The sequence below is a fragment of the Adelges cooleyi genome, unplaced genomic scaffold (genome assembly GCF_023614345.1).
Source record: "Adelges cooleyi isolate 19-005CV unplaced genomic scaffold, UGA_ACOO_1.1 ACOO_flye_CR_arks_rails_tigmint_CR_PRNA_38, whole genome shotgun sequence".
Lineage (NCBI taxonomy): Eukaryota > Metazoa > Arthropoda > Insecta > Hemiptera > Adelgidae > Adelges > Adelges cooleyi.
Genome location: NW_026096056.1, coordinates 1,563,214 through 1,586,491, shown reverse-complemented (window position 1 = coordinate 1,586,491; position 23,278 = coordinate 1,563,214). Strand labels below are relative to the sequence as shown.

The 23,278-nt window shown below is 28.0% G+C and overlaps 2 protein-coding genes across 3 annotated transcripts; both read left to right on the top strand.

Moving 5' to 3' along the window:
* The first annotated feature begins 4,713 nt into the window (after positions 1-4,713).
* On the top strand, positions 4,714-9,479 carry LOC126841268 (uncharacterized). Of its 2 annotated transcripts, none has more exons than XM_050577616.1 (5): positions 4,714-4,802; positions 4,927-5,104; positions 7,574-7,801; positions 7,877-7,988; positions 8,949-9,479. In XM_050577616.1, coding segments are annotated over exons 2-5 (432 nt in total). In that variant the 5' UTR covers positions 4,714-4,802; positions 4,927-5,102; the 3' UTR covers positions 9,039-9,479. The 2 variants fall into 2 exon arrangements, with proteins under 2 accessions (XP_050433573.1, XP_050433574.1); XM_050577617.1 differs by having other exon boundaries at positions 7,561-7,801.
* A 112-nt stretch (positions 9,480-9,591) lies between these two features.
* Positions 9,592-20,912, top strand: LOC126841221 (uncharacterized). Its single transcript, XM_050577554.1, has 6 exons — positions 9,592-10,659; positions 11,034-11,335; positions 17,098-17,249; positions 19,381-19,992; positions 20,065-20,139; positions 20,624-20,912. The coding sequence occupies exons 3-6, from the start codon at positions 17,219-17,221 to the stop codon at positions 20,740-20,742; spliced, it is 837 nt and encodes a 278-aa protein (XP_050433511.1). The 5' UTR covers positions 9,592-10,659; positions 11,034-11,335; positions 17,098-17,218; the 3' UTR covers positions 20,743-20,912.
* Positions 20,913-23,278: the final 2,366 nt, after the last annotated feature.

The window sequence follows — 23,278 nt, the reverse complement described above, 5'->3', positions numbered from 1 at the left end:
TTTTCTTCTTCTTTTTGAGAAAGAGATCGGTTACCAATAAAATGCAAATTGCGGATACATTATATACATAAATTTGCGATTTGCATAAACACTATTTAAATATTTTTTCTGGGAAAATTTCTCTTTTTTCTCGTTTCCCTCCACTTTTGTGTGCTCACTGTATCGGATATCGAAAAAAGTCTCATCTTATTTTAACCCAACCATAATATTGTCTTTATATCCGTATATTCTCTTTGAGCGAGCGACTGTACAGAGCATTGTAAATTATACGGTTATTAGGGTTAAAGAATTATTATAAATTTATGTCAAGAATTAAACTAGTTAATTATTTCTATTAAAAAATTGCACTTTTTAAAGTTAAATTTGTATTTTTATTATGATATTAATATTGTATTATAAGGATTTTCCCGCCAAATGGTTTTTTTCCACATAATTTAAATTTGAAAGATTTGTATTCATTTATTTACAGGGTGATATTTTTATCATGAACCAGTCAATTTATAATTAATTAATATTAAGGTTTAATTAATATTTGGATTTTTTTTACAAACGTGATCTCAATTTTTCACCATTTTTTTTTACCCCCCCCCCCCTCAACTTTTTTGATAGTAGGACCCAAAAAAATATGTTGGGAGGGGTGTAAAAACAAAAAAAGATAATAGTGCTGTGAAACAAAATTCAAGCATATTTACTAAATAATACTTTGTGAAAATCAAAATACAAAACATAATATAATTCTTTTAAACAGATCTTAAGATGACGCTTAGAAGTACTATTAATAGAAGTACTTGAACTCGAGTCCGCGCTTCCTTTATCTTTTCCTCGACTGGTTTTCCCTTGACGGTTTAAATAATAATTATTATTATTCAGTTAGAATAATTCAGTGAATTCTGGCGTTTTATTTAAAATAATTCAGGCTATATAATTTTATTCGGCGGAGAAACACTGACAACGGAATTCCATTGAAATTCTGAATATATATATAAATTGCTGAGTCACATCCTATCTGCTGATACTAAGTGCCTCGGAATTCGATGCGTTATTCGTCAGTTGTTCCCAGACAAAACTTAGCCGAACTAAAAAAACTGTCAATATTATTATCAGCGTATGGATCACGGGCGACGCGGCGATTACAAAGATTATATAGGAAAATTCCAATCACATACAAAAAAATAACTATAATAATGTTCGATAACTTCGACAACTAATATAATAGTATATAATTATAAATATAGATGAGGTTAGGTACTCTTATTAGAACTTTAAGAGTATGCAGTTGGTGGTACTGGCGGCGGCGGGTCGGCATGATGGCTGATCGAGATCCAAACAAGTCAGTAAACAACATTTAAGCCAGACCCCTATAGCACGTTGTTTTTATGTTGTATTTTTGTGCCTTTGTATTATTCTTTTGACAAATTTTATTTTTATTTGATGTTGTAAATAATAAACTAAATATTATAACTTGTAATAAACTATTTGTTACAAGAGAACAACAGATACCGTGAGTTAATTATTAGTATTATCATTGAGTACTCAATGGTATTATTTAATGAGCAATCTTTGCATTTAATCCATAACGAATACTATTTCACTAGTTATTTACTAGTGTTGTGTTGTCAACACAGCAAAATAAAATGGCTAAATAATAATACATTATTAGAATTTCCATAAGTGTTAAACTCATATTGTGTACAATTAACGGATGATTAGATTTATAATGTTTTAGGGTACATGGAGCCATAGGCTACATGGCTTACATGTTAAGAGGATGTCACACACACGTTATTTTCTTCAAAAAACTCGCCTTGCGAAAAACCAAGTTTTCACATAATATAGACAACAACATTGTCTGTGCTCCACCGTGGCCGTTTTTAATATTTCAACCAGTTAATGGATAATTAATTAATTCAAAAAGGACTTTTTTAAAAATTATATTATAGCGTCGGTTGTATTAGGTATATCGAAAAAATACGGATGCTGGAGCACAGATAATTGTGTCATATATAATATGTATGAATTTCTTTCCTTAACTTTATATATGAAGCCTGAGAAAAATGAATCCACGTAAAACTGAACTCAACAGACATTTATTTTTTTAAATCGCTGCCAAGGATGCTGTGATAGTCCGAAAAATGATTTTTTACTACTGAACTGATAATTACACATCACAGTTTAACCTTCAAGTTAAGATTTTGTAAAAAATTGCCTACACTTTACTCCTTAAAAATGGGCGATGAGGTGTGCTATGTCCATTTTTTTTCAACGCCGTGATTTTGGAAATACCTGAATTCGTAATAAAAAACTGAATCGAATGAACACCAGAGAAAGAGCATAAAAAATTGTTAAACTACAATTTACCGTAAAATTCTATGTCTTATGTTGATGCTATTACTACAAATTTGTTTGTTTCAATTGACTCAATTACTTTTGGAATCGCTTATTTCAGAATGTGCTCTTAAAATGTATAAGAAATTACTCCTATTTATTTAATGTACTTTATTTTGAGAAACTTGTGTACTAGATGTTGTAACAGGAGAAAAGATTACTCTTTATAGGAGATGGGAAATTATTAGACAAATCATTTAGACAAATTAGCTAATAAAGTTAATCCATTATGAATATTTGCATCCTTAAAATGACAAGAACAAACAAAAGCTCCCGGTCCTAGAATATCTGTCCACTTAATACGTATAGTAATATTAATATGTATAATTTATATTTTCGACAAAACCTTATTCAGTAGCCATACCACATACTTGATTATTTTTATCCATTTACTTCTCCTATCACCTATGTATGTTCTTGGGAGATAAGAAAAACACAAATATGTTGTAATGTTTACAACTGTAAACCCTACAAAGCATTTTGAATTATTTTATTTTTGTGATGACTAATGACTTTAAGAGGAACGGAAAGCGTCAATTTTTTTTTACAAATAAAAATTAAAACGAAGTCATTTTCTGAAGTGTCTAGCTGACCGATTTCAATTTTTTTTTTTTTTTGTTACATAGTTTAACATCTTTTCTATGGAGACTAAAAAGTAAAAGGACGATTTTTTATTTTTGTTTTCAACAACATTTTATAAGCATTTAGATTTTTTTTTAGCTTCGATGCGGAGCTGAGAAGGTATTATTTTTACAATGATGTGTTTTTATTTTTATTTTTGTGTCTGGACCCACGATATCTTGTAAACCGCTGAACCGATTTCTTCGTGTAGCAACTCTATAGATCAGAAATCATACCTGGAAGGTAATTTTTCGGGGCAAAAAATAAAAAAAAAGTCACCCCTTCCCCATCAAAGTCAAGAAAAACACCCAAAAAATTTACAAACTTTTCAACTTAAAATTACGATGCTCTATGGCTTTTTTAAAAATAGTCGAAAATGTTCCAAATGTATATGAATTGTTCTTCAAACATAGTACTACCGATAAACATTAACAAACCAAAAAAATATCATAAACCCTTTTCCTTAGAAGGGATAGAATTGTTTTCTTTATTTCACCTTTTCAAGCAAAGTTTTGAAGATTTAGATCTGAAAATTAGACCGAAGGTAGATCTAAAATGGAACTATAACATATACAATTTTCTCAAAAATCTGTAGTCAATTTTTTTTTTTTTAAGGAAAAACCCCAAAAATAGGGTAAATTTATACTTTGGTCGTAGTCAGTTTCTAGGTTGCTATGTGTGTGTGAATCAACAGTCAACAGGTAATGAAAATATTTTCATTATATTGTTAATTACGATACATGAGTAACTATGGCAATACATTTTTATTAACAGACGATTAACCCTTATCGTATTCACCCTGCATAAGCCTAAATATTAAATTTTAAGTACATTATTGCTGGTCCCACGATATCTTCTAAACCGCTATAACTGGTTTGAACATACTATCCACAGATTCGCATCGAAGCGTTTATTTAAAAGTGATATCACTTTATAACTAGTATTATAACTAAAAAAACTTAATATTTTTTCACCTAAAAATTAGTCAGCATATTAAAAGTGGCTATTAGATCAATTTTTGTCAAATATTGCCTATCCTTTGTCCTTTAATAAATAGTGCTTTCCGTTCCGCTAAGTTAAGATTTTGTAAAAAAATTGCCTATACCCTACTCCTTAATAAATGAACTGAGCGGCGTCCTCTTAAGTACATAATACGTAATATATTATGCTAACGATTATACCTTATTTGTAAGAAAACATTTTACTCATTTATATAAATCAGAAAACACTGAAAACAATTTTAAGTTGTTTTTAATAATTTATGTTGGACGTTATATTTGTTAGAACGAACATTATTGGAATAATTTAGTCTTTACCTGACTTATATTTTATTCTTGGTCCAAAGATACTTTGTGTCAATTATTTCTTTTTACCTTTAACTTCCACGAACGGCCGTTGTAAGTTATTCCACAATACTGTTTTGATATAAAACGTTAGTTCCACAAGACATCTGTTCCATAAATCGTATGTATGTCTAATGTTTTTTTGTCCCAATATCTTTTTGTTCCACAAATTGTTTGGAACAATTTTATGTTCATTGCAAGATAAAATATGTGCAACAAATATTACCGGCTTTTGAATTGGAAAAAAACAATTTTCATGAATTTATATTTTATTTGGATATTTGGTAATCAAGTATACCTAAGTTATTAAAATTTTATGTGATAACACAATTCCGAGTGATAACGACAATCGCTGATTATCAATTGTCGGTCTTGTTCTCACTAGTTTTACCTCGGAACTGATCAATAATTTGGATAATCGTCAATCGCTAGTTTATATTCTACCTACCTAAAGTAAAAATGCATTCTTTTTAAATAAACATATTTCTTTTTATTTCATTAATATTTCATATTTCTCAGCTATAATTGTTATTACTACATTTGTTTTCGTTTAAAAAAACTATTCATTAAATTACAGGTATTCTATTCGCCGTCTGTATTGTGGTTTTGTACATTGGTGTATTAACTTAACTCTTCAAAAAGAAGTTGTCGAATACAATACTTCTACTTTCTACACATTATTTCAAAATAGATATTATCACCATATTTTACGGTGACAATGTTCAAGCAACTATAAGGGTTTCAATTCTGTGAATGTAAGTATTTAATTAATTCTTTTGTGTTTATTTTAACCCATTTCTAGGACGCCCACGATTATAATTTTATTACCGTTGGTGTTTATGTACTAGTAATTTGGTTTTATTTTAAACAAATATAAATCTAACATTACATTATCAATTAAATAATTGTTGCCTCGCCCACCTAGCTAACAAATTATATACTCTCCAAAATGACGTGATTATTTATTTATTTTGAATGTATCGCATTACAGTTAATAAGTATCTTAAAATCATAATTCAGCTTAACGAAATGGCATACATAGTACGTAATATTATAATGTTTGCATATTGAACGACTAATGGCCATTTTCTATTATAGAGTTATGTAACAGATTTTATGTTCTTAAAATATTATTATTAACTAATAACCATTGATAAGATTAACATATTAACCGTCAGTCTCCAATTAAATAGAAATAACAAGATATTTCATGTTTTTAAATTAAATTGCTTTATCATTTGATTTTCTGTAAGAAACACTTTAAATACTAATTCTAGAATTTAGTAAATTACTAAACTTGTAAATTGTCTAGATACAATATACTACAAAAAGTATTTGAAGAATAAATAACTAAATTCAATAAATAATTTATTGTGGTCTTGTTTTAACATTTTACTTATAATTGACATTTTAAGTAACTTACAAAAAAGAATCAGGAGGCGTTCGCTCTTGTTTCTCTGATACATTTTGGTATAATATTATCATAAATTGTTGACAATATATAATTATTATTATAATTATTTGATAGTCTGGCCGTTTCTCAAGCTCGTCGGGCAACCGTCTAGAGAGAGAAATGGCCACCTGACTGGTGCGGAAGGTAACAGGAAACCACCGAACCACACCCATTTCCCCAGGATAACAACTCTTGTTTCTCGTAGAGCAAGAGTTGTCGAAACCGACTTAAGCAAGTCGAGAACTATAAAAAAAAAATTTGATAGTTATTTTGTTTCTATAATTAAGTATGTTATTTGATAAATATATAATTATATTAGTATAATAGAAAATGTGTACATAATGTTGTATCCTTGATTGAGTGTGCCGAACAAAAAATAACCATTTAACGTAATCAGTGTATTTATTTAACTGAAAACTCAATAATTAACTATAATAAAAACCGTATAATATAACTTTGCGAGCTAATGGGCGGTTTATATCTGTCAGTCATACAAAATAAAATCTAAAGTATGAAATAAATAAATAACATTATAGTTAAGAAAAACCCTAAATAAATTACTTAGACACAATTTACCTTGTATATATATTAATTTACACAAACATTATATGCTGTAAATTTTAGAAAATATAGGACTTGATAACTAATTTGTTTCGAAATACATCAGTGGCAAACAAGAAAGCTACTTAATAAATTTGTACTAAGCTAAACTTTTATCAGTACGAGAAATCTAGTTTTGGTTTTAAGTTTTGCTGATAGGTATTGATAGTTTTAAATTGGAATAGTAGTTTCTTGTGTCTTAATAGCCAAACTACTTAAAAAAACTATGTATTTTTTTTTTAAATTAATTATTAATTGTATATTAATATTGTTATCAACTATAGTAGTTATTACTTATTGACAATATTAAAAAGTAATTGACTATTCACGGCTATAATTTTATGATACCTACTAAGGTTAGTTTTTTTCAAACAAACAGCTTTAAATTTTGATAATTAATATAAGCTGTACAAAATGGTGCTTACAATATAATTTGTTTTTTTTTTCATATAAGATAAAATATGAAAATCCCTAACCTAATCTGTTTTTTTTAATATCAAATTACCTATAGTTGTAAAATATAATTTATATAAAAATAACAACACTGTTTTGTACAATAAAGGAGTACAATTTTTTTTTAGGGAAACAATATTCATAATATAATTTTACAAGTATCACGGATTCATAACCATAGATAAAAATTTGGTTTCTTGACATATGTCTGATGAGAGAATACCAGATCACACTATTTTTTTATTATTATTATTTTTAATAATAATAATTATATTGAGATATTATTACATTTTTACTCGTTAAAAATCTTTAAAACTCTTTTACAATATTTTTTTAAAATGTTTATTGCTGCACTAAGGAGCAATTTATATATAAAATCATAAACTTGTACAGAACTTGGAAAAAGCTATAGCTGTTTTACAAGACATATTTTTAATCTTTAAATTTAAAAATTTTGTCTGGCTTACGATATTAGAAATGACAAAGCTATTGCTTGTTGTCATTTTGTTTTATCAAGTATTACAAAATTTGGTCAACGCCATTAGCAATATGTCAAAAATACTGCGTATTTACTCAGTACCTTATCGGTGTGTATTTTGACCTCTAAATCGTTTCGTTGTAAACTATAAACAAAATCCTACCTACCCTTGAACATGTCTGTTATTACTGTTTAAGCTTTAGTTTTATAAATTGTGTAATTCACAGTTAAGCAACGCAGGAAAATCATGGGGGGAAGAGCGTCCAAGCTGTTTAAGAGTTTTTCGAGTCACTCAGCTAGTGGACAAAGCCTACCAACCGACGACGAATTTGGCGATCTAACCTTTAATGAAAACCTCCAGCAGCAGCAGCAACAATATCAGTATTATGAGCAACAAAAACAAAGACAACAGCATCAGCAAGAGTTCACCAATAATTCCGTTAGCCCATTTGTCCATTACAGAAGAGGGTAACTGTGTATTTTATTGTAATATGTTTTTTGCCCCGTACATTTTTTTAGAATTTCCTATTTTGTTTTCTCTAGATCCATGTACATAGATGAAGACGGTGACATGGCGCACGAGTTTTATGTTGAAGCTAAAGTGGGCACAAAAGTCACTCTCAAGAAAATTAGTAAAAACTGTTTGAAACCTCAGGTAAACTAATGTAAATCATTAAAACAAAATAACAATAAATTATTTTTAATTTTGAGATTAAAAATAACTTCTTGAGTTTTATATAACATTAAGTGTTAGCAAAAAAAAAAAACACTGGGTTTTTTTTCTTTAAGCCCAGAAAATGTTTGGTGCTTACCGAAAAATTATAGTTTATATTATAGTTTTGAAAAAAAAAGGAGTGGTCAACTCTGTAAATGATGTAATATAATTCTTACCAATAATGTATCAGGTGAAATTTCTTATCTATAATCCAGTCACTTTAAGAAAAGACCTTGTCGTGTCGGCGGCGACTGGTTTCCATCCAGCAACATCGTCATAGTTTGGCACCGCCTACTGTGATATGACCTGCATGGCGACAAACGAGGTATTGGTGTATCTTCTTAAAGTGACAGGAGTATATAGACTTGCTATATGAAGAACGGTTCAGAGGCTTAAAAGAAATTGTGGGTCGACATAGAAAAAAAAACCCCATCATTGTAAAAGCAATAGCTTCGCTTAAAAATAAAAAATTTCTAACACTGTTAGAAAAATTACATAAAAAACAAAGCATTTAAAACTAAAATTTGTCATGTTACATCTATAATTTCTTTGACAATTTTAAACATTTTTTTCTTATTTTCCCAAAATTTCAAAAAATGTAAATAAGCTTGTGTGAAAAGAAACAGATAGCCATTAATTTTAATTGAAAACTATATATTATATATTATTCTAGTTGCATTAGCATTATATTTATAGTATTTTAAGTAACATTCATTGGTCCTAGTTCAAAGTCTGTTAGAATGACGTCTCAAGTCTCAACGTTAATTACCAATCCACATTGGTATTATTTTTTAGTTGACTATTTATCTTCACCGACTTTAATTGCATAGTCAAAGGAGATACATATGTGTAAATACCTATTCTATAATAACTGTCTGAAAATGTCTGATTGTGTTTTAGGGTGACGTCCGATTGGATACCCCCTGCATAAGAAATGATTACCCCGTGGTGCTGTTGGAAGAGCAGAGCACCAAAGCAGTCAAGGGATAATGATAATGGGAAGACGTCTTACTCCTGGTCGGCGCCTTTTGATCAAAGGGAGTATGAGACAACTACTTCAAGTCTCTGTCGTCATTATAATATACCATAACATAACTATTGTATTGTCGTTGTGATATTTTCGGTTCCCTTTGATTGTCGTACAATCAAATAATATAACGTCAAGTAAATTTAGTTTGTTTTGCCGGCCAGGAGACCGTCGTGTCCACCTTGCGCGTGACACGTTAACAACTAACGTCCAACTGAAATACACCAAAACCTACAACGCTTATCTACTTATCCGATATAAAATATAGTATACAATTATAAAACATATATTATAGTAGTGTGTGTGTGTGATAATAGTCAGTGTATGAAATGCAATCACTGTATTTATTATGTACATAATATTGTTAAATAGCGTAGTAGCTATGTTTATACGTTTCCAAAGGACTTTTGTTTTGTTTTTTGTTATCTAACTTGGTACTCACAGAATACCAATATTGGCCTTTAAACTGGAGTAGATTCCGATTAAGTGTATTCGTTTTGTGTACTAATTAATTACTTTAGTTAGCTGTTATTAGCTTATCAGTTAATTAGTTAAAAGTTATTAGCTTAAAAATAATTAAATATTACAAGATTTTTTAATAGGTAGCATAAATAGATACTAAATAGGTACACATTATTTGGCCCTGTAAATTTTCATTAAATGTTATCAGATTATTATTGGATTCATTGTTTTCATGTGTTAGAGCTTAATAAGTTTATTTATTTCCGGCCTCTAATTTAGTCATTCTATAATGACTGAATGTTTTTTTTACCAAGTTTGTTTTGTGATTGTTTATAGCTATTAGAGTTGAAATAGAATTTTAATTGTTGTTTAGAATTTAGTCGTCGCCCGTGTGGTTATTTATTCGATTCGTTTTGATTTAACTATTTATGTAAACATTAACGCATTGGCACCATTTGGGGTTCATTTTTAGCTCCATAGGTGCTATTTTCTCTCACCGTTGATCCATTTTTACCTATTTTGTGTTTTTTTTTTTTTTTACCTAATTTATAAAAAAATTAGTATAATATACAACTTTGTAATTGAACCATTAGCGACCCAACAAGGTATATTAGGCAATGCCGGACACCTTGCCCCCTTCCCCAAGTGGTGTGCCTGAATTAATGCCAATACAAACGGCGCTAAATGTACCTGTTAAGCGTACTGATACTGTTTGTGTTCGACATTTTTTATTGTATTAATATGGTTGAGTGTAACTAATTATATAAATATTGTATATTTCGAGTATTTTATTATCCAATAAGTAATAATATTTAATTATATAAAGACATTTTTTTCGAAATTTACTAGTTATAAGTGACGAAGACTTAAAGATATATACATTACGTGTCAACCAGTTACAGCGTTTGTCTAGCTTTAACGTTCTTCTCGCTATTAGTAAAAATGTGAAAAATTTGTGAATGTCTGCGCTACGTTTTTATTTATATATGTTTTTTTTGATATTCTATTCAATAAACTTCATATTTATTATTTTCGTTTTTTTTTTTAGTTCATAACATATTGCTATGTCGATTTTTAAAAATCACAGAAAACTCTGGAACATTTGTAGCTGGTCGTTATAAGGTAGCACTTCCTATAAGTTTAAGTTACAAGTAATTACTCATTGTACTTTTTCCATGTCCACTAATAGAAACTGTACATGAGCTGAATAACATGTGAATTTTGTTTTAATAATACAAAAAGCCAAGGCCAATATTGTCAAAAACACAGACCAAAAAAAAAAAACTGTACATTTTTTTTAAGCCCACTAAATTGTTTGTATTACCTACCAAAAAATATGGATTTTATTGGCATACACATTAAACCTTAACTGGGTCGGTCTAAAAAAAACTTGAATTATTGCCAATTATGCACCGGACATTTAATAATAAGTGTTTCGCTATTATATTATTACGTTTTGCGTAAATAATACAATAATAAACTGTTAATTGTTTCAGCATGTCATGAAAAAAATATGAATGAAAAACAATAAACCGAAGGAAAGTGATTATTATTCTTGATCAAGACTTTTATTCATTATAATAACTATTACTTTAAATCCATTGTACTTATAGGTAACTATTGAAAACCCGATTTTAATAGAAACGTAGTTGTAGAAAATTCACCTTGCGGTAGGCGCCTATATGTGCGCTGAGGCAATTTTCACACAAGTTTTGGACAAGTCTGAAGATTCTGGTAATCTGGTCCACGTACGACATAGGATCTAACTAATGTCTATAAATCAATCATCAATTTTAGGGTAAGATAACAAAAATAACGTTTAAATCAATATTTTGTTTTTTTCCTAACATGCTTAAATCACTGAGATATTACAGAAATAATTATCATTCACCATATACCATTCAACGATTGAGTGTTGTACAGAGTAACTTTTGCATAGTCAATTTTATTATTATTTCACAGTTAGATCTAGCGGTCAGCTTCACGTACATCTTCCGTTTGTATATGTAACGAAGTTAATAATACAATAAAGTTATAATAGAAAATGTATAATAACTATATGATGGAAAATGAGTGTAACAAATAAATACAATTTAAGAACGTTAAAAGTTATTTTATAACTTGTACAAATTAGTAAGTTACTACTTATAGAAAATTTACAACTTTCGCGTGTAATTTCATACATGTACACCTAATTAAAATGTTTAACTTCGGTGTGCAAATATAGTTATATTAATATTAAATTATTTATTAGAAAAATGAAATAAGAAAATAGTTGGTTAATTTTTGTTCTAGTTATTCCATATATGATTTGAGTGTATTGAAAATAATTGACTTTTTAGTACAACTCATATGTATTCATAACTTATAAAACGAAAAAAAAATCGGGTCTACATTTTTTTTTTAAATTTGTATTTTATTTGATGAATTAAAAAAAAAACCAGACACATAATGAAAAAGGTAAAGTCGATATTGACAATTATTGTATTATTGGTATTTAAACATTAGATTTGTCTATTATGATAAAGTAACAGAAACTTGTATTAACTATTATAAACGTTATTTTTAAATCAATATTATTATTTTTAATTTTTTGCGTCGATCAAAAACGTAAGTACAGATTGATCTAGCTTTTTCTTTTTAACTAGGTACATGAATGTTTTCATAGAGAAAAGGTGTCCATAAATAAATGAATATAATAGAATTCAATTCCAAACAAAATTTTCTTAAGGGTACTATTAAAATATATGGCATACAAAATGGTATTTTCGACACCATAATATGATGTACTTTCTAGTCTCATATTGAGGCCCATTTTTTCATCTATGATTTGAAGTTGGCTACTAGGCAATTCCATTACAGTTATACTTTTTTTCGTACAACATTTCGACATCTCTGTTTCGACATTGAAGGCATGACACATTTTTTTCAGCAAAACCATTCCATTAGTGTATGCATTTTTAAAATCACCGTTTGTTTTGCAATTTAACAGCTCGCTGAACAGTTTTACGTCATCGTCGCTCTTTAAAGTTAACAATTGTGTGAACTTCTTGAATTGTTCGTAAAACATTAAGTTATATCTGCATTTCATTTTGTTTAGACTGCGCATCATCCTTTGAACATGCGTTAAGTGTTTTATACACAACCTCAGCATCATTATTTTCAACGTTGAAATGAAATGATGGTGAACGTCCTGCAACGCTTTGACATGTTCTTCTAATGGTATAATTCTAAATGCAACCCATGTGAACTTATCATGTAAATATAATTCTAACCTGTGGTACTTAGGAATCAACCCAAATGTTCTGATCAAAGTGTTCATGACATCGTTATTATGTATCACGTTGTTTAAGTACAGTTTATCGACACTCAGGGATTTCACCATTATTGCCGTATGATTTTTTATTAAATCCTGTTCTAAATACGCGTTGGAATCGTTAACATTTAATAACAACATACGAGGATCATTTTCTCTAGTTATGTAATTAATGTACGATTCGTATTGACGGCGCTGTCCGTCTATAGTTACCATTACGGAACAATCCGATTGCAACCTCTTTCGCAATATCTCAAAAGTTTCATCCTGGAAATTCTCGTATCGGGCTGGATATGATTTTTCGTAAAACCACATTTCTTTTTCTACATAATATGTGCAAAAGAAAAACACCCACATGGCGCCCATCATTGATCTAGTTTTGGACAAATACACAGCCATAGTCACCAACATTTTTTTAGCCCAGTTGTGAAAGTCTGCCGATCTAGTATACTCCACCATCTCATCGCGCTTGTTGGTCCAAAGGAATTTACATAAATGGACGTGTAAAGTCGCGTGGTACAATAAATTGCATCCAATATTAAGGCCTTTTTCTAAAGACCCGGGTGGTAAGGCATCGATGAAATTGTTCGTAAGTGATTCCAGACCGTATTGTGGACTTGGCGCAGTTGTGTCATCGCCTGAAATTTGGACCGCGTTGATTAAGACACAACCAATTACCGCGCAGCGTATTAAAAACCACGACATTTTAAAACCACGCTTTGAAAATATTTAAAAAGCACTAGTATTTAAAAAAATGTATTCATTTCCTATCATTCGTAGTAGATAACCTAGAAAAAAATTGGTAAATATTTCATTAGGTGTTGTGTTCCTATAGATTGTGTAAGCGAAGAAAATATTTTGTTTTGGACGACTATAGTTTAAATACAACCTAAATTGTGTGTGTATAATAAAAACACATTTTTTACACGTGTGTATTATATAAAAACAATTCAGACCACAATTTCCTTATAAGTTTTCCAGTTTTTACTCGGATCACAATTCACAATATAATATAATATTCTGTTTAAATCATACATTTTCGTATCTTATGGGAGAATAACAATGGTTATGTGTCAATAAAAAGGCAAGAGTATGTCTTGTACAGTTGTTACACGAGAAATCGTTGTGAAATGTGTTTGCCTGAACGACACTAGTGAGGAACACTATGAAAATAAGGAAAAAGTAAAATCACACTTGAATAGGTAAATAGATATTATATAAACAGTTAGATATAAATTGTGTCAAACTCTAAAATAGTAAACAATTTTGTTTCAACAACTAATAGTTGTTTGCGGTGATTTATGTTAGACGGTGATTTATTGTTTGAAATAAGATTTTATTCTCTCGTTTACTGTTTCAGTAAAATTGATTATTTAAAATAATCGATTTAAAGGATATCAAACTATTTATTTTTCGAAACATAAAATAATCGTCTTATGGATTCTACAAGGGAGATGAGATGTTTTACTATACAAAATATTCCTTATAAATTTCAACTCGATCCGACCGTTTTTTTTTCTGAAATTATAGCTATAAAAAGTTTAGACTATGAAGTATAAAATTTAACTTAAACTAGGTATTTGACTAACATCCATAAATTGTATACCAAATATTTTCTTTAACATATTAACGGTTGGTAAATAAAGGCATTAAGGTAGTAACATTGTGTGTTTAATAAGACATCCAAACGTTAATTAATAATAAATCTATAACTATATCAAAAGCCGTTACATTCAGAAATAATTTAAAAAAGGAACCTTAATTTTAAATAGAGTACAAGGTTAAATATCTAAATTATTTAAAAAACTTCACCAAGGGATAATGTGTCAACATTTATGTAGTCTCCAAGAAAATATTATTAATTATTATAAATGCTTCGATGCCGACCTGTTGTAGGTAGATGTGTAGAAGTACAAAATTCAATAAAAGCAAGTAAAAGCTATAATGTGCATAAAATTATATTAGAGTATTAGGAGGATACGATTAGGGCTGATCATCTGTCTATAATAATTTGTCGTCGTTGTAACCCATCATTGTAATTAACAATATCATTAAATATATTTCTATATTTTTTTTTAATACTTACCAATTGACTGTTGATTCACTCACATATTATATCAACCTATAGATATTTACTAGGGTCAAAGTGTTATTTTTACATTTTGTTTTGGTTTTTCCTCAATAAAAAAAAACTTGAATACAGATTAGTAAGCTTACCATATATGTCATAGCCCAATTATAATTTACTTTGAGTTTAATTTTCTGCCCGTAAGTTATAAGACTACCTACATCTAATAGGCCGTCGTAATTTTAAGTATAGGTATCCAAAAAATATGTTCGAAATTATAACTACCGAACAGTGTAGTTATATATTTTGATCACTAATTTTTGTTTTTAAACTTTAAAAGTAGTTTTGGTTTCTTAAATGGCACACGTGCTGTTTAGACTTGTTTTATATTATGTTTGTATGTGTAAAAAAAAAGCTAGAATTAGCTGACTAAAACCTTGATTAACATTTATAAAACAGAGTAGGTATAAAAAATCGTTTTCAAAAAATGATTGTAACTTCGTAACTCAGAAAATAATTATGGTAAATGACTTCTGATTTCACCTATTACTTTCAAATTAAAAAAACAAGTAGACTAGTGGAATAAAAAAATTAAATTTTGTCGAAGTTTTTCTGAAAATAAAACAGTCAATAAATGAGAATTTTACTGATATCATTCAAAGTATTTCAGTCCTAGCCGTTAATTCTGATTGCATAAAAAAATAACACTTTGAAAGTAAAATATAACAAGCTAATAAAATATGTATAAAATATATGTATGTTGATTTTCGTTGTAACTTATAAACATATATTATCTAAACTACGAAAATCATTAGAAAAAGTAAATATATTATAAATTATTGGATTAAATTCGAAAAATATAATAGTTAATAATTGTGAAAAATGCTTTCGAAATTTTAAGACAAAACATATACTATAATAACATTAATTTTCTGTTGAAAAATATACTTGGTATCTACAAATCTCGCAGTTATTTTTTTAAAGATTTATTGATTTATTTTAATCAATTTATCACATTAAAATAGTTGTTGTCCCATCTGAGTTTATGAATGAAAAGAATCAAAAACTATTTAAGTGAAACGGAAAGAATACATTTTGTCACTTTTTTAGATTACTATAGAACAGATTAAAAAAAAAAGTTATTAAATTATATGTATGGGGACTAAAAGTAGGTTTTAATTTTTGTTTATAAAATTGTATTAGGTATAAGTTTTTATATACTAATCTTTTTATTGTTTTTATAATAAATCTACTTTTAACTACATTTCTAATAACTAAATAAAAAATCGCCTTTTTAGCCAAAGTAGTAAGAAAAAAAATTGAAATCTGTCAAAACTAGTCGTACGCGATATAATTTATGAAGTATTTACTTAAATACTTAAAACTAATAATAATGTTGTAGTATTTTTTATGTACATATTTTTATTAATATAATGAATGCATTTCTAAGGAGTCTAAATTTTGCTACCAATTAACTTATATCCTTGTTACTAACATTGTTTTTTTTAATATCTGAGAATAAGTTTCTTACCATAGTTCAGGAATATACCGTGTTTAACTTGGGTGATATCTGCCAAAAAGTGTGCCCCAATTTACTGGAATATGAATTATGATGGACCTATGTACTACATGGTATGTAGTCCGAAGTGGAGATAACTCATTTTGTGCAATCAATTAGATATTTTATAATAATTTCCGATTTGATTTTGTAAAAAGCGAAATAACAAACATTATTCCTATAACAATAATAATACATATTATATAAGAAATTGCAACAAGTTATTTTAAAGAAAAATAGAAAAGAGGGAATCTTCAGACTTAAGTATAACTTATAAGACTACCATTAGGTAGGCAGTCTTAATAAAATATTTTTTTTCGCATTTATTTAGGTCTAAAGAAAAAAAATCACATAATTTATACAAACACAAAAAATAATAATAATAATTTTAATTATCACAGAGAACGGCTTGAAAAGTGTATTTTTATTTTGGGTTAAATTGTTTGTTTTTAAACAATTTAAATGGCCCGAAAAACTTGTTTAATATCTATATTTTCACGATAATAATATAGTCGCCATTATGACTGATAAGATATTTTAAAATTGCCACCAAAATTTTTTTTCCAGGAGATTAAACTCATCGATGGATGTTGATGTCGCTTGTTTTTTCTTTTCCAGTTGACATTATTTTACGGCTACAATTGTTCTGCCTAGCAAGTAGCAACGCCGTTCATTTGTCATTTCTTTCGACGCCATCGGCCATTGTCGCACACATTTTTCTTACAACGGTTCATCGAAAATGATTTTTCCTACTGCAGTTTTGTTATTTGGTAAGTATAGAAATTCGTTTTGTCCCCGCTAACTTTCTTTTTGTAAAATTGTACGTTAAAGTTGGTTTTTTCTTTAACATCGCTAATCGAACTGCGACTAGTGACGTTTGTCATGACCGTATCATTACTTACAAAACACAACGGAATCGTTTCTTAACATGGCATCGCACCGCCCATTTTTAAGGAGTAAAGTTTGGGCAATTTTTTACAATATCTTAATTTAAAGGTTAAACTGTGATGTGTAATTATTAGTTCAATAACTAGGACTCTATTTTGGTGGTTGATTTATTGTTTGGGCAATCGCAGCATCCTCGAAAGCGATTTAAAAATATTTTTTCATCTTTACACGTTTAAGCAGACTGAAAATAACTCGCTTAATTTTGGTTTTAGAGTAAATGCACTCATTATAAAATTAAAAGAGAACAATATTCCGGAGGGCAAGACGGTGCCTTTTTTTTCATTATTCCAAGTATAACGTAGTTATACATAGTTTAGAAATAACATTTATTTAACATTATTTTAACATTTATAAATGACTGTAACTTTTCAAAAAATTTTTTTTTTTTAAAAACGCACCGTCTTGCCCTCTGGAATATTGTTCTCTTTCAATTTTATTATGGGTGCTTTTACTCTAAAACCAAAATTAAACGAGTTAGTTTCAGTTGGCGTAAACATGTTTTTACCACTGAAAATCACCGGTGCGACGCCCTCTTAAGTAAAATTTGTTAGGTATCATTTTGCTTTAGATAACATTTCAGTTTTATTTGTAAATGGGCCCGGGTAACCAAACTTATAGCTTTGCATCTTATAGTATGTGTTTATAATATCCTACCGTTTTTTCTCTACGAATACATCTTAATAACTGTAGTAGAATTAACTATTCAAATATATATTTTATAACAAGCTACCTTGATAGTATATGTTAACTTTATTTTATTGAAATTTCTAAAATACTTACAATAAATTATAGTTTCATATTCTCATAATTTCCGTTCTTTTTAGAATTAAACATTTCAATAATATAAAAGTCACAGCTGTAAACAGTATAAGTATAGAGAGTATTAGGGTATGTCTAGCTATAGAATAATTGTCTATTGTTAATTTACCAATTAAAAAAATTTGGGTTTTAAGTTTTGGGTTTGTTTATGTATTATTGTTCTTTATGTCCCTTAAAGAAATAAAATATTTATAAAAACCTTAATCCCTTTAAAGAACATAGGTACTAAAGCTACAGGAGTATACAACCCCAAGCTTTGCTGAGAATTTTTTAGTTTTAATACCTACACTATTTAATGTAAATAATATTATTTATTAGGTTAATTAATTTTTTTAAGTGTTTTTGATTTGGTTAAAAATTTAAATCGTCGGCCATATCAACCCACCTTGGTGTTACAATAAGACAAATTGCTTTTAATATAAAAAAGACTCTTTAATTTTCCATTTGATGGACAATATATAGTAGTAAAAATATATATATATATTTGTATAAACAAAACTAAAATAGTTTTTGTTTAGTTTTTTTATATCTTGCAGTCTCAGTTTATCAAAAAAAAATCTCTTTAATTAGATGTCTTGATTTCAAATGTTCTTTGCAAAAATAGGGAACATGACTTCTAGAGTAGTCGGAATCAGATTTTGTAAGATGGTGGATTCTAAAAATTTTAATTTTCGACACTATTACCCTTTTAAAAATAATAAAATAAGGGGTTTTAAGTTATCTTTTCTGAGAATAGCTATTTTTTTATAGAAAATCTGTGATCGCGATGGTCTGTAATATATAATCTACTTAAAAACAAAAAAAATCATATAAATCTAACCATTCTCCAAGAAAGTTATTAAATAAAACTTTAGTTGTATCTCTTAAAAAATTCAAATTTAAAAGTAGATAATACAAAAAAAAATAGTTGTTCACCATTTAATTAATCACGATAGTTGAAATTCCTTCTAGAATAATATAAGTCAAATTTTACTTATATTTTGCCTCTTGCAAATATATATAACCAGCGTCTTATTATTATTGAAGTAGTGACAATTTGAAGAAATTTAAATGTGTATTGATAAATATTAATTAGTTTAATAATACCAAAAGTTTTGTATAAATTATTATGTAAAGAACAATTTATGATTGCAGTGCTTTGGTTGTGGCAAGAAAGTGAATATTTCGGTTTAAAAGAAAATGGTGATGACCAATTAAATAATTTTAATATCGATGATGAATGCATTTGCTTATCAAAGCAGTTAGATACTTTTAACTGCTTATCTGAACAGTTAGAAACTTCTGACAAAAGCATTTGTTTTCAAATTGAGAATTTACTAATTATGTTCAAAATAAATAAATTAGTAAAAAGATCTTATATTATGGGGCCAGATTTTTTTCGACGTTTTTTCCCCTCATCTCAATCGGAGGAATTTCCACATCCTACATTGATTCCCTCAAACATTAAGAAAAAAAACAACTTGTCAAACCGGATTCGGAGAAACTCTCAAAATTCAACAACAATCAAGACAAATTCATTAAACTACACCATTCATAACAATTCTTTTTCATCGACCACTCCTTTGAGTCTTCTTGTGAATCAAACATCAAAGACAACAAAACAAAATCACACATCAGAAAAATATGATAATGATACTATGAGCGTGACAACACCATCTATTATTGGAAAGAATATTGTAAATGTGGCCAACTTAACTTCCTTGACTAATAATTCCTTATCAGGGATGGCCGAATTCAACAGTCCAGGTGAGTTTCTACTTTCCACTTTCTAAATATGCAACGCATTGTAATTTTTTATTTATTTATTTTTTTATTTAGCTGAAAAAGAAGAAGAAAGGAAAGAAAATAGCAGAGGCATTGATGTTTGGATTATAGGTTCAGTTTTGTTCTTTGGTAAGTTATTTATAATAAATAATGACATTTGTAAGTGATAACTTAACACCTTATTTTAAAACTGAAATAACATGTAAAACAAAGATTTCTTTAGCTTCAATGTAAAGCTATAAAAGGTTTTTTCAAATGATTATTATTAATTAAATATGATAATTCATAACTGATAACAAAAAATTATATAACATACCTCTAGTATGATTTCTATTTTTAATCTAAAATTGGTGATGATAATATGAGAAATGTCATATTTTATTTCTTTTCTATATAATATGTCTCATTGAAAAAAGTTGTAGACCTCACTTTGAGTTAAAAATGTATACTTAGTCGTAGTATCATTCTTAGTCGTAATTATAATAAGATTTTTTTTTTATTAGAACACAAACTTTTATCTGATATTTGTAAACTTATTTGTACAGGTTTTATTGATTGTGAATATAATATATAAGCTTTTATAAAATAACAGTTCTATCTTTTTTTTTTCCAGTTTTCTTTATGCTGGCTACTGCTTACTATTACATGAGTAACATTGGTTCACAACTCAGACGTGGGAGTTATGGAGTTCGTTCGATGTTTCCCAACAACAATACCGAGTCTGCTGTCTGATTTTTCCAGTTAAAAAATATTTGGAGTTTAGAGCTGGAAAAGATTTTCCAGTTAAAAAAAACTCTGTACTTTTCCAGCCTTAAACTCCAAAAACTTTTTATTATTAATTCTATACTTAATTATTTTTTCAATCATAAGAATAATGTTCGGAACATAATGTTACCCCTCAAAACAATTCTAAGACTTATGGAAAAGAAATTCTATAAATTAATTACTCTAAAGCACATAATTTTTAGAGACACTAAAAAGTTAACGTTTATTCTAAATTTAACAATTGTCAAATATCAATGAACTCTTAAAAAAAAAAAATTCTTTATAAATGCAATACATGGAACGATTTTTGTTTATTCTTTAATATCGTTGATGTGAAAATACAATAAGAAATGTATTACCTACATTGTTTTCAAATGTAATAATAAAACTAGTTTTATTTTATTTTGAGTATTATTTAATTAAACCACTTTTTCTACCTCGAAAAGAAAAAAAAACTAAAATAAGTGATTGTAAAATTAATACAAATTGTTTTTGGGATTTTTAATATTCAACATATAAAAAATTATATTTAACCGTGTCCTATTCATAATTTTGTATGGCTGAAAAAAAGTTTTCCTTTTAATTATTTATTATGTGTGTTAAGTAAATGTATGAGGTCTATCTGTATTGTTTCTATCAAGTGTTCATGCAAGTAATTAGACATTTTTTTAAACAAAATAATGAAGTGAAAGAAATCTATAACAAGCGCCTTCTACAGCGACGAGCTTCGACAGAAACCGTTGTTATTTCAGTAAAAATGGGAAAAATCGACCTCGAAGTAGCCTCCAGCAAGTAATGTACAGAATTGGGATATTCTCTTTTCGAATATAAATAGTATTGGTGACTTTAAAGAGAAAAACATCTTCATTTGTTTTTATTTTTTTCTATTAATTCTTCCAAAAATTCAAGTATAATTGTAAAACCAATACAGACTTAATAAAAATGTATATATTAATCTCTTATGTACCTTTTCTGTTAAGTTAAGTTGTAGCATAGCTTTATTTAACATAAATACTAAATTTAAACTTTTGTGATTCGTCATACTTTACAATTTCATTACAACAAAGCCCAATTCCACAAACAAAATAACTAGTGAAATAAAATTACATATTTAATTATCACAGATATATATTATAATACAATATACTACTATAAATAAGTTTTGTAACATACAGAATATTAAAAGGAGTGAATTGCACTAAAAAAATGTGTACGCTTAAACAAACAAATAAAATATTTTCTTCTTTATTTCTTAAAATATTTTTACAATAAAATAATAACCAACAGATAACATAATAAACAATGACATGTTGGTAAATATAATAATAACAGTAGTAGTTTGAGTAAATTTGTCTTTTTTTTATAACTAGCAAATCAAGCCAAAATATAAATACTATAGCCTTTTATAATATTAGCTCATAACGATGAATCATTTTATTGGTTATATGTAAATGATTACCCGGTTTTATCTTTTTTGAGCAGTTCATTAATCTATAAAAAAACATTAAGAATTTTTTGATTAATTAAAAAATGAAATGAAACAGCAACTGAATCACTTAAATTTGTTCACCTGTGCTTTATACATGTCTTTTACATCTTGGAGATCTAATTTCAACTCGTCTCATTCTTCAAGTTCTTCACCGTATAACTGTAACAGTGCATCGTACCTCCTTTGCAAGTCTAACGATTCCGCCAGTGAGCTGACTATTCTTCTACTTTGACAGTTACAGCAGCTAATTCCGTCGTCAACTGATCCCTTTCATGATCTCTTCTGGACATCTCCTATTGTAGCTGTTGTGCTTCTCCTGTTAAAAAAGTTTTATTAATATAACATGTTGATAAAAAAAAATAATTTAACTACTGTTCTTACCTTCTTTTAGCTTTATCTGAGACTGTACATTTTCTAAAATTGTCGTTGTATTGATAAACGATGGTCTCATAGAATCGTAAACACTGCCTGCTCTTTCGGTTATTGAGCTCCTGTCGTCATCGGCAAACTATATAAATTAAAATTATTGTTTACACATAATTACTACACAGAATAAAATTAAATGTATTAATTACAGATGGCCAAAAGGAAGATTCGTCCATAGATGGAACGCCGACACTAGTAGTATGATTCTACGAGGGAGATGAGCTGTTTAACTATGCAAAATATTCCTTATAAATTTCTCAACTCGATCCGACAGTTTTTTTTTCTGAAACTATAGCTATAAAAAGTTTAGACTATGAAGTATAAAATTTAACTTAAACTAGGTATTTGACTAACATCCATAAATTGTATACCAAATATTTTCTTTAACATATTAACGATTGGTAAATATAGGCATTAAGGTAGTAACATTGTGTGTTTAATAAGACATCCAAACATTAATTAATAATAAATCTATAACTATATCAAAAGCCGTTACATTCAGAAATAATTTTAAAAAGGAACCTTAATTTTAAATAGAGTACAAGGTTAAATATCTAAATTATTTAAAAAACTTCACCAAGGGATAAA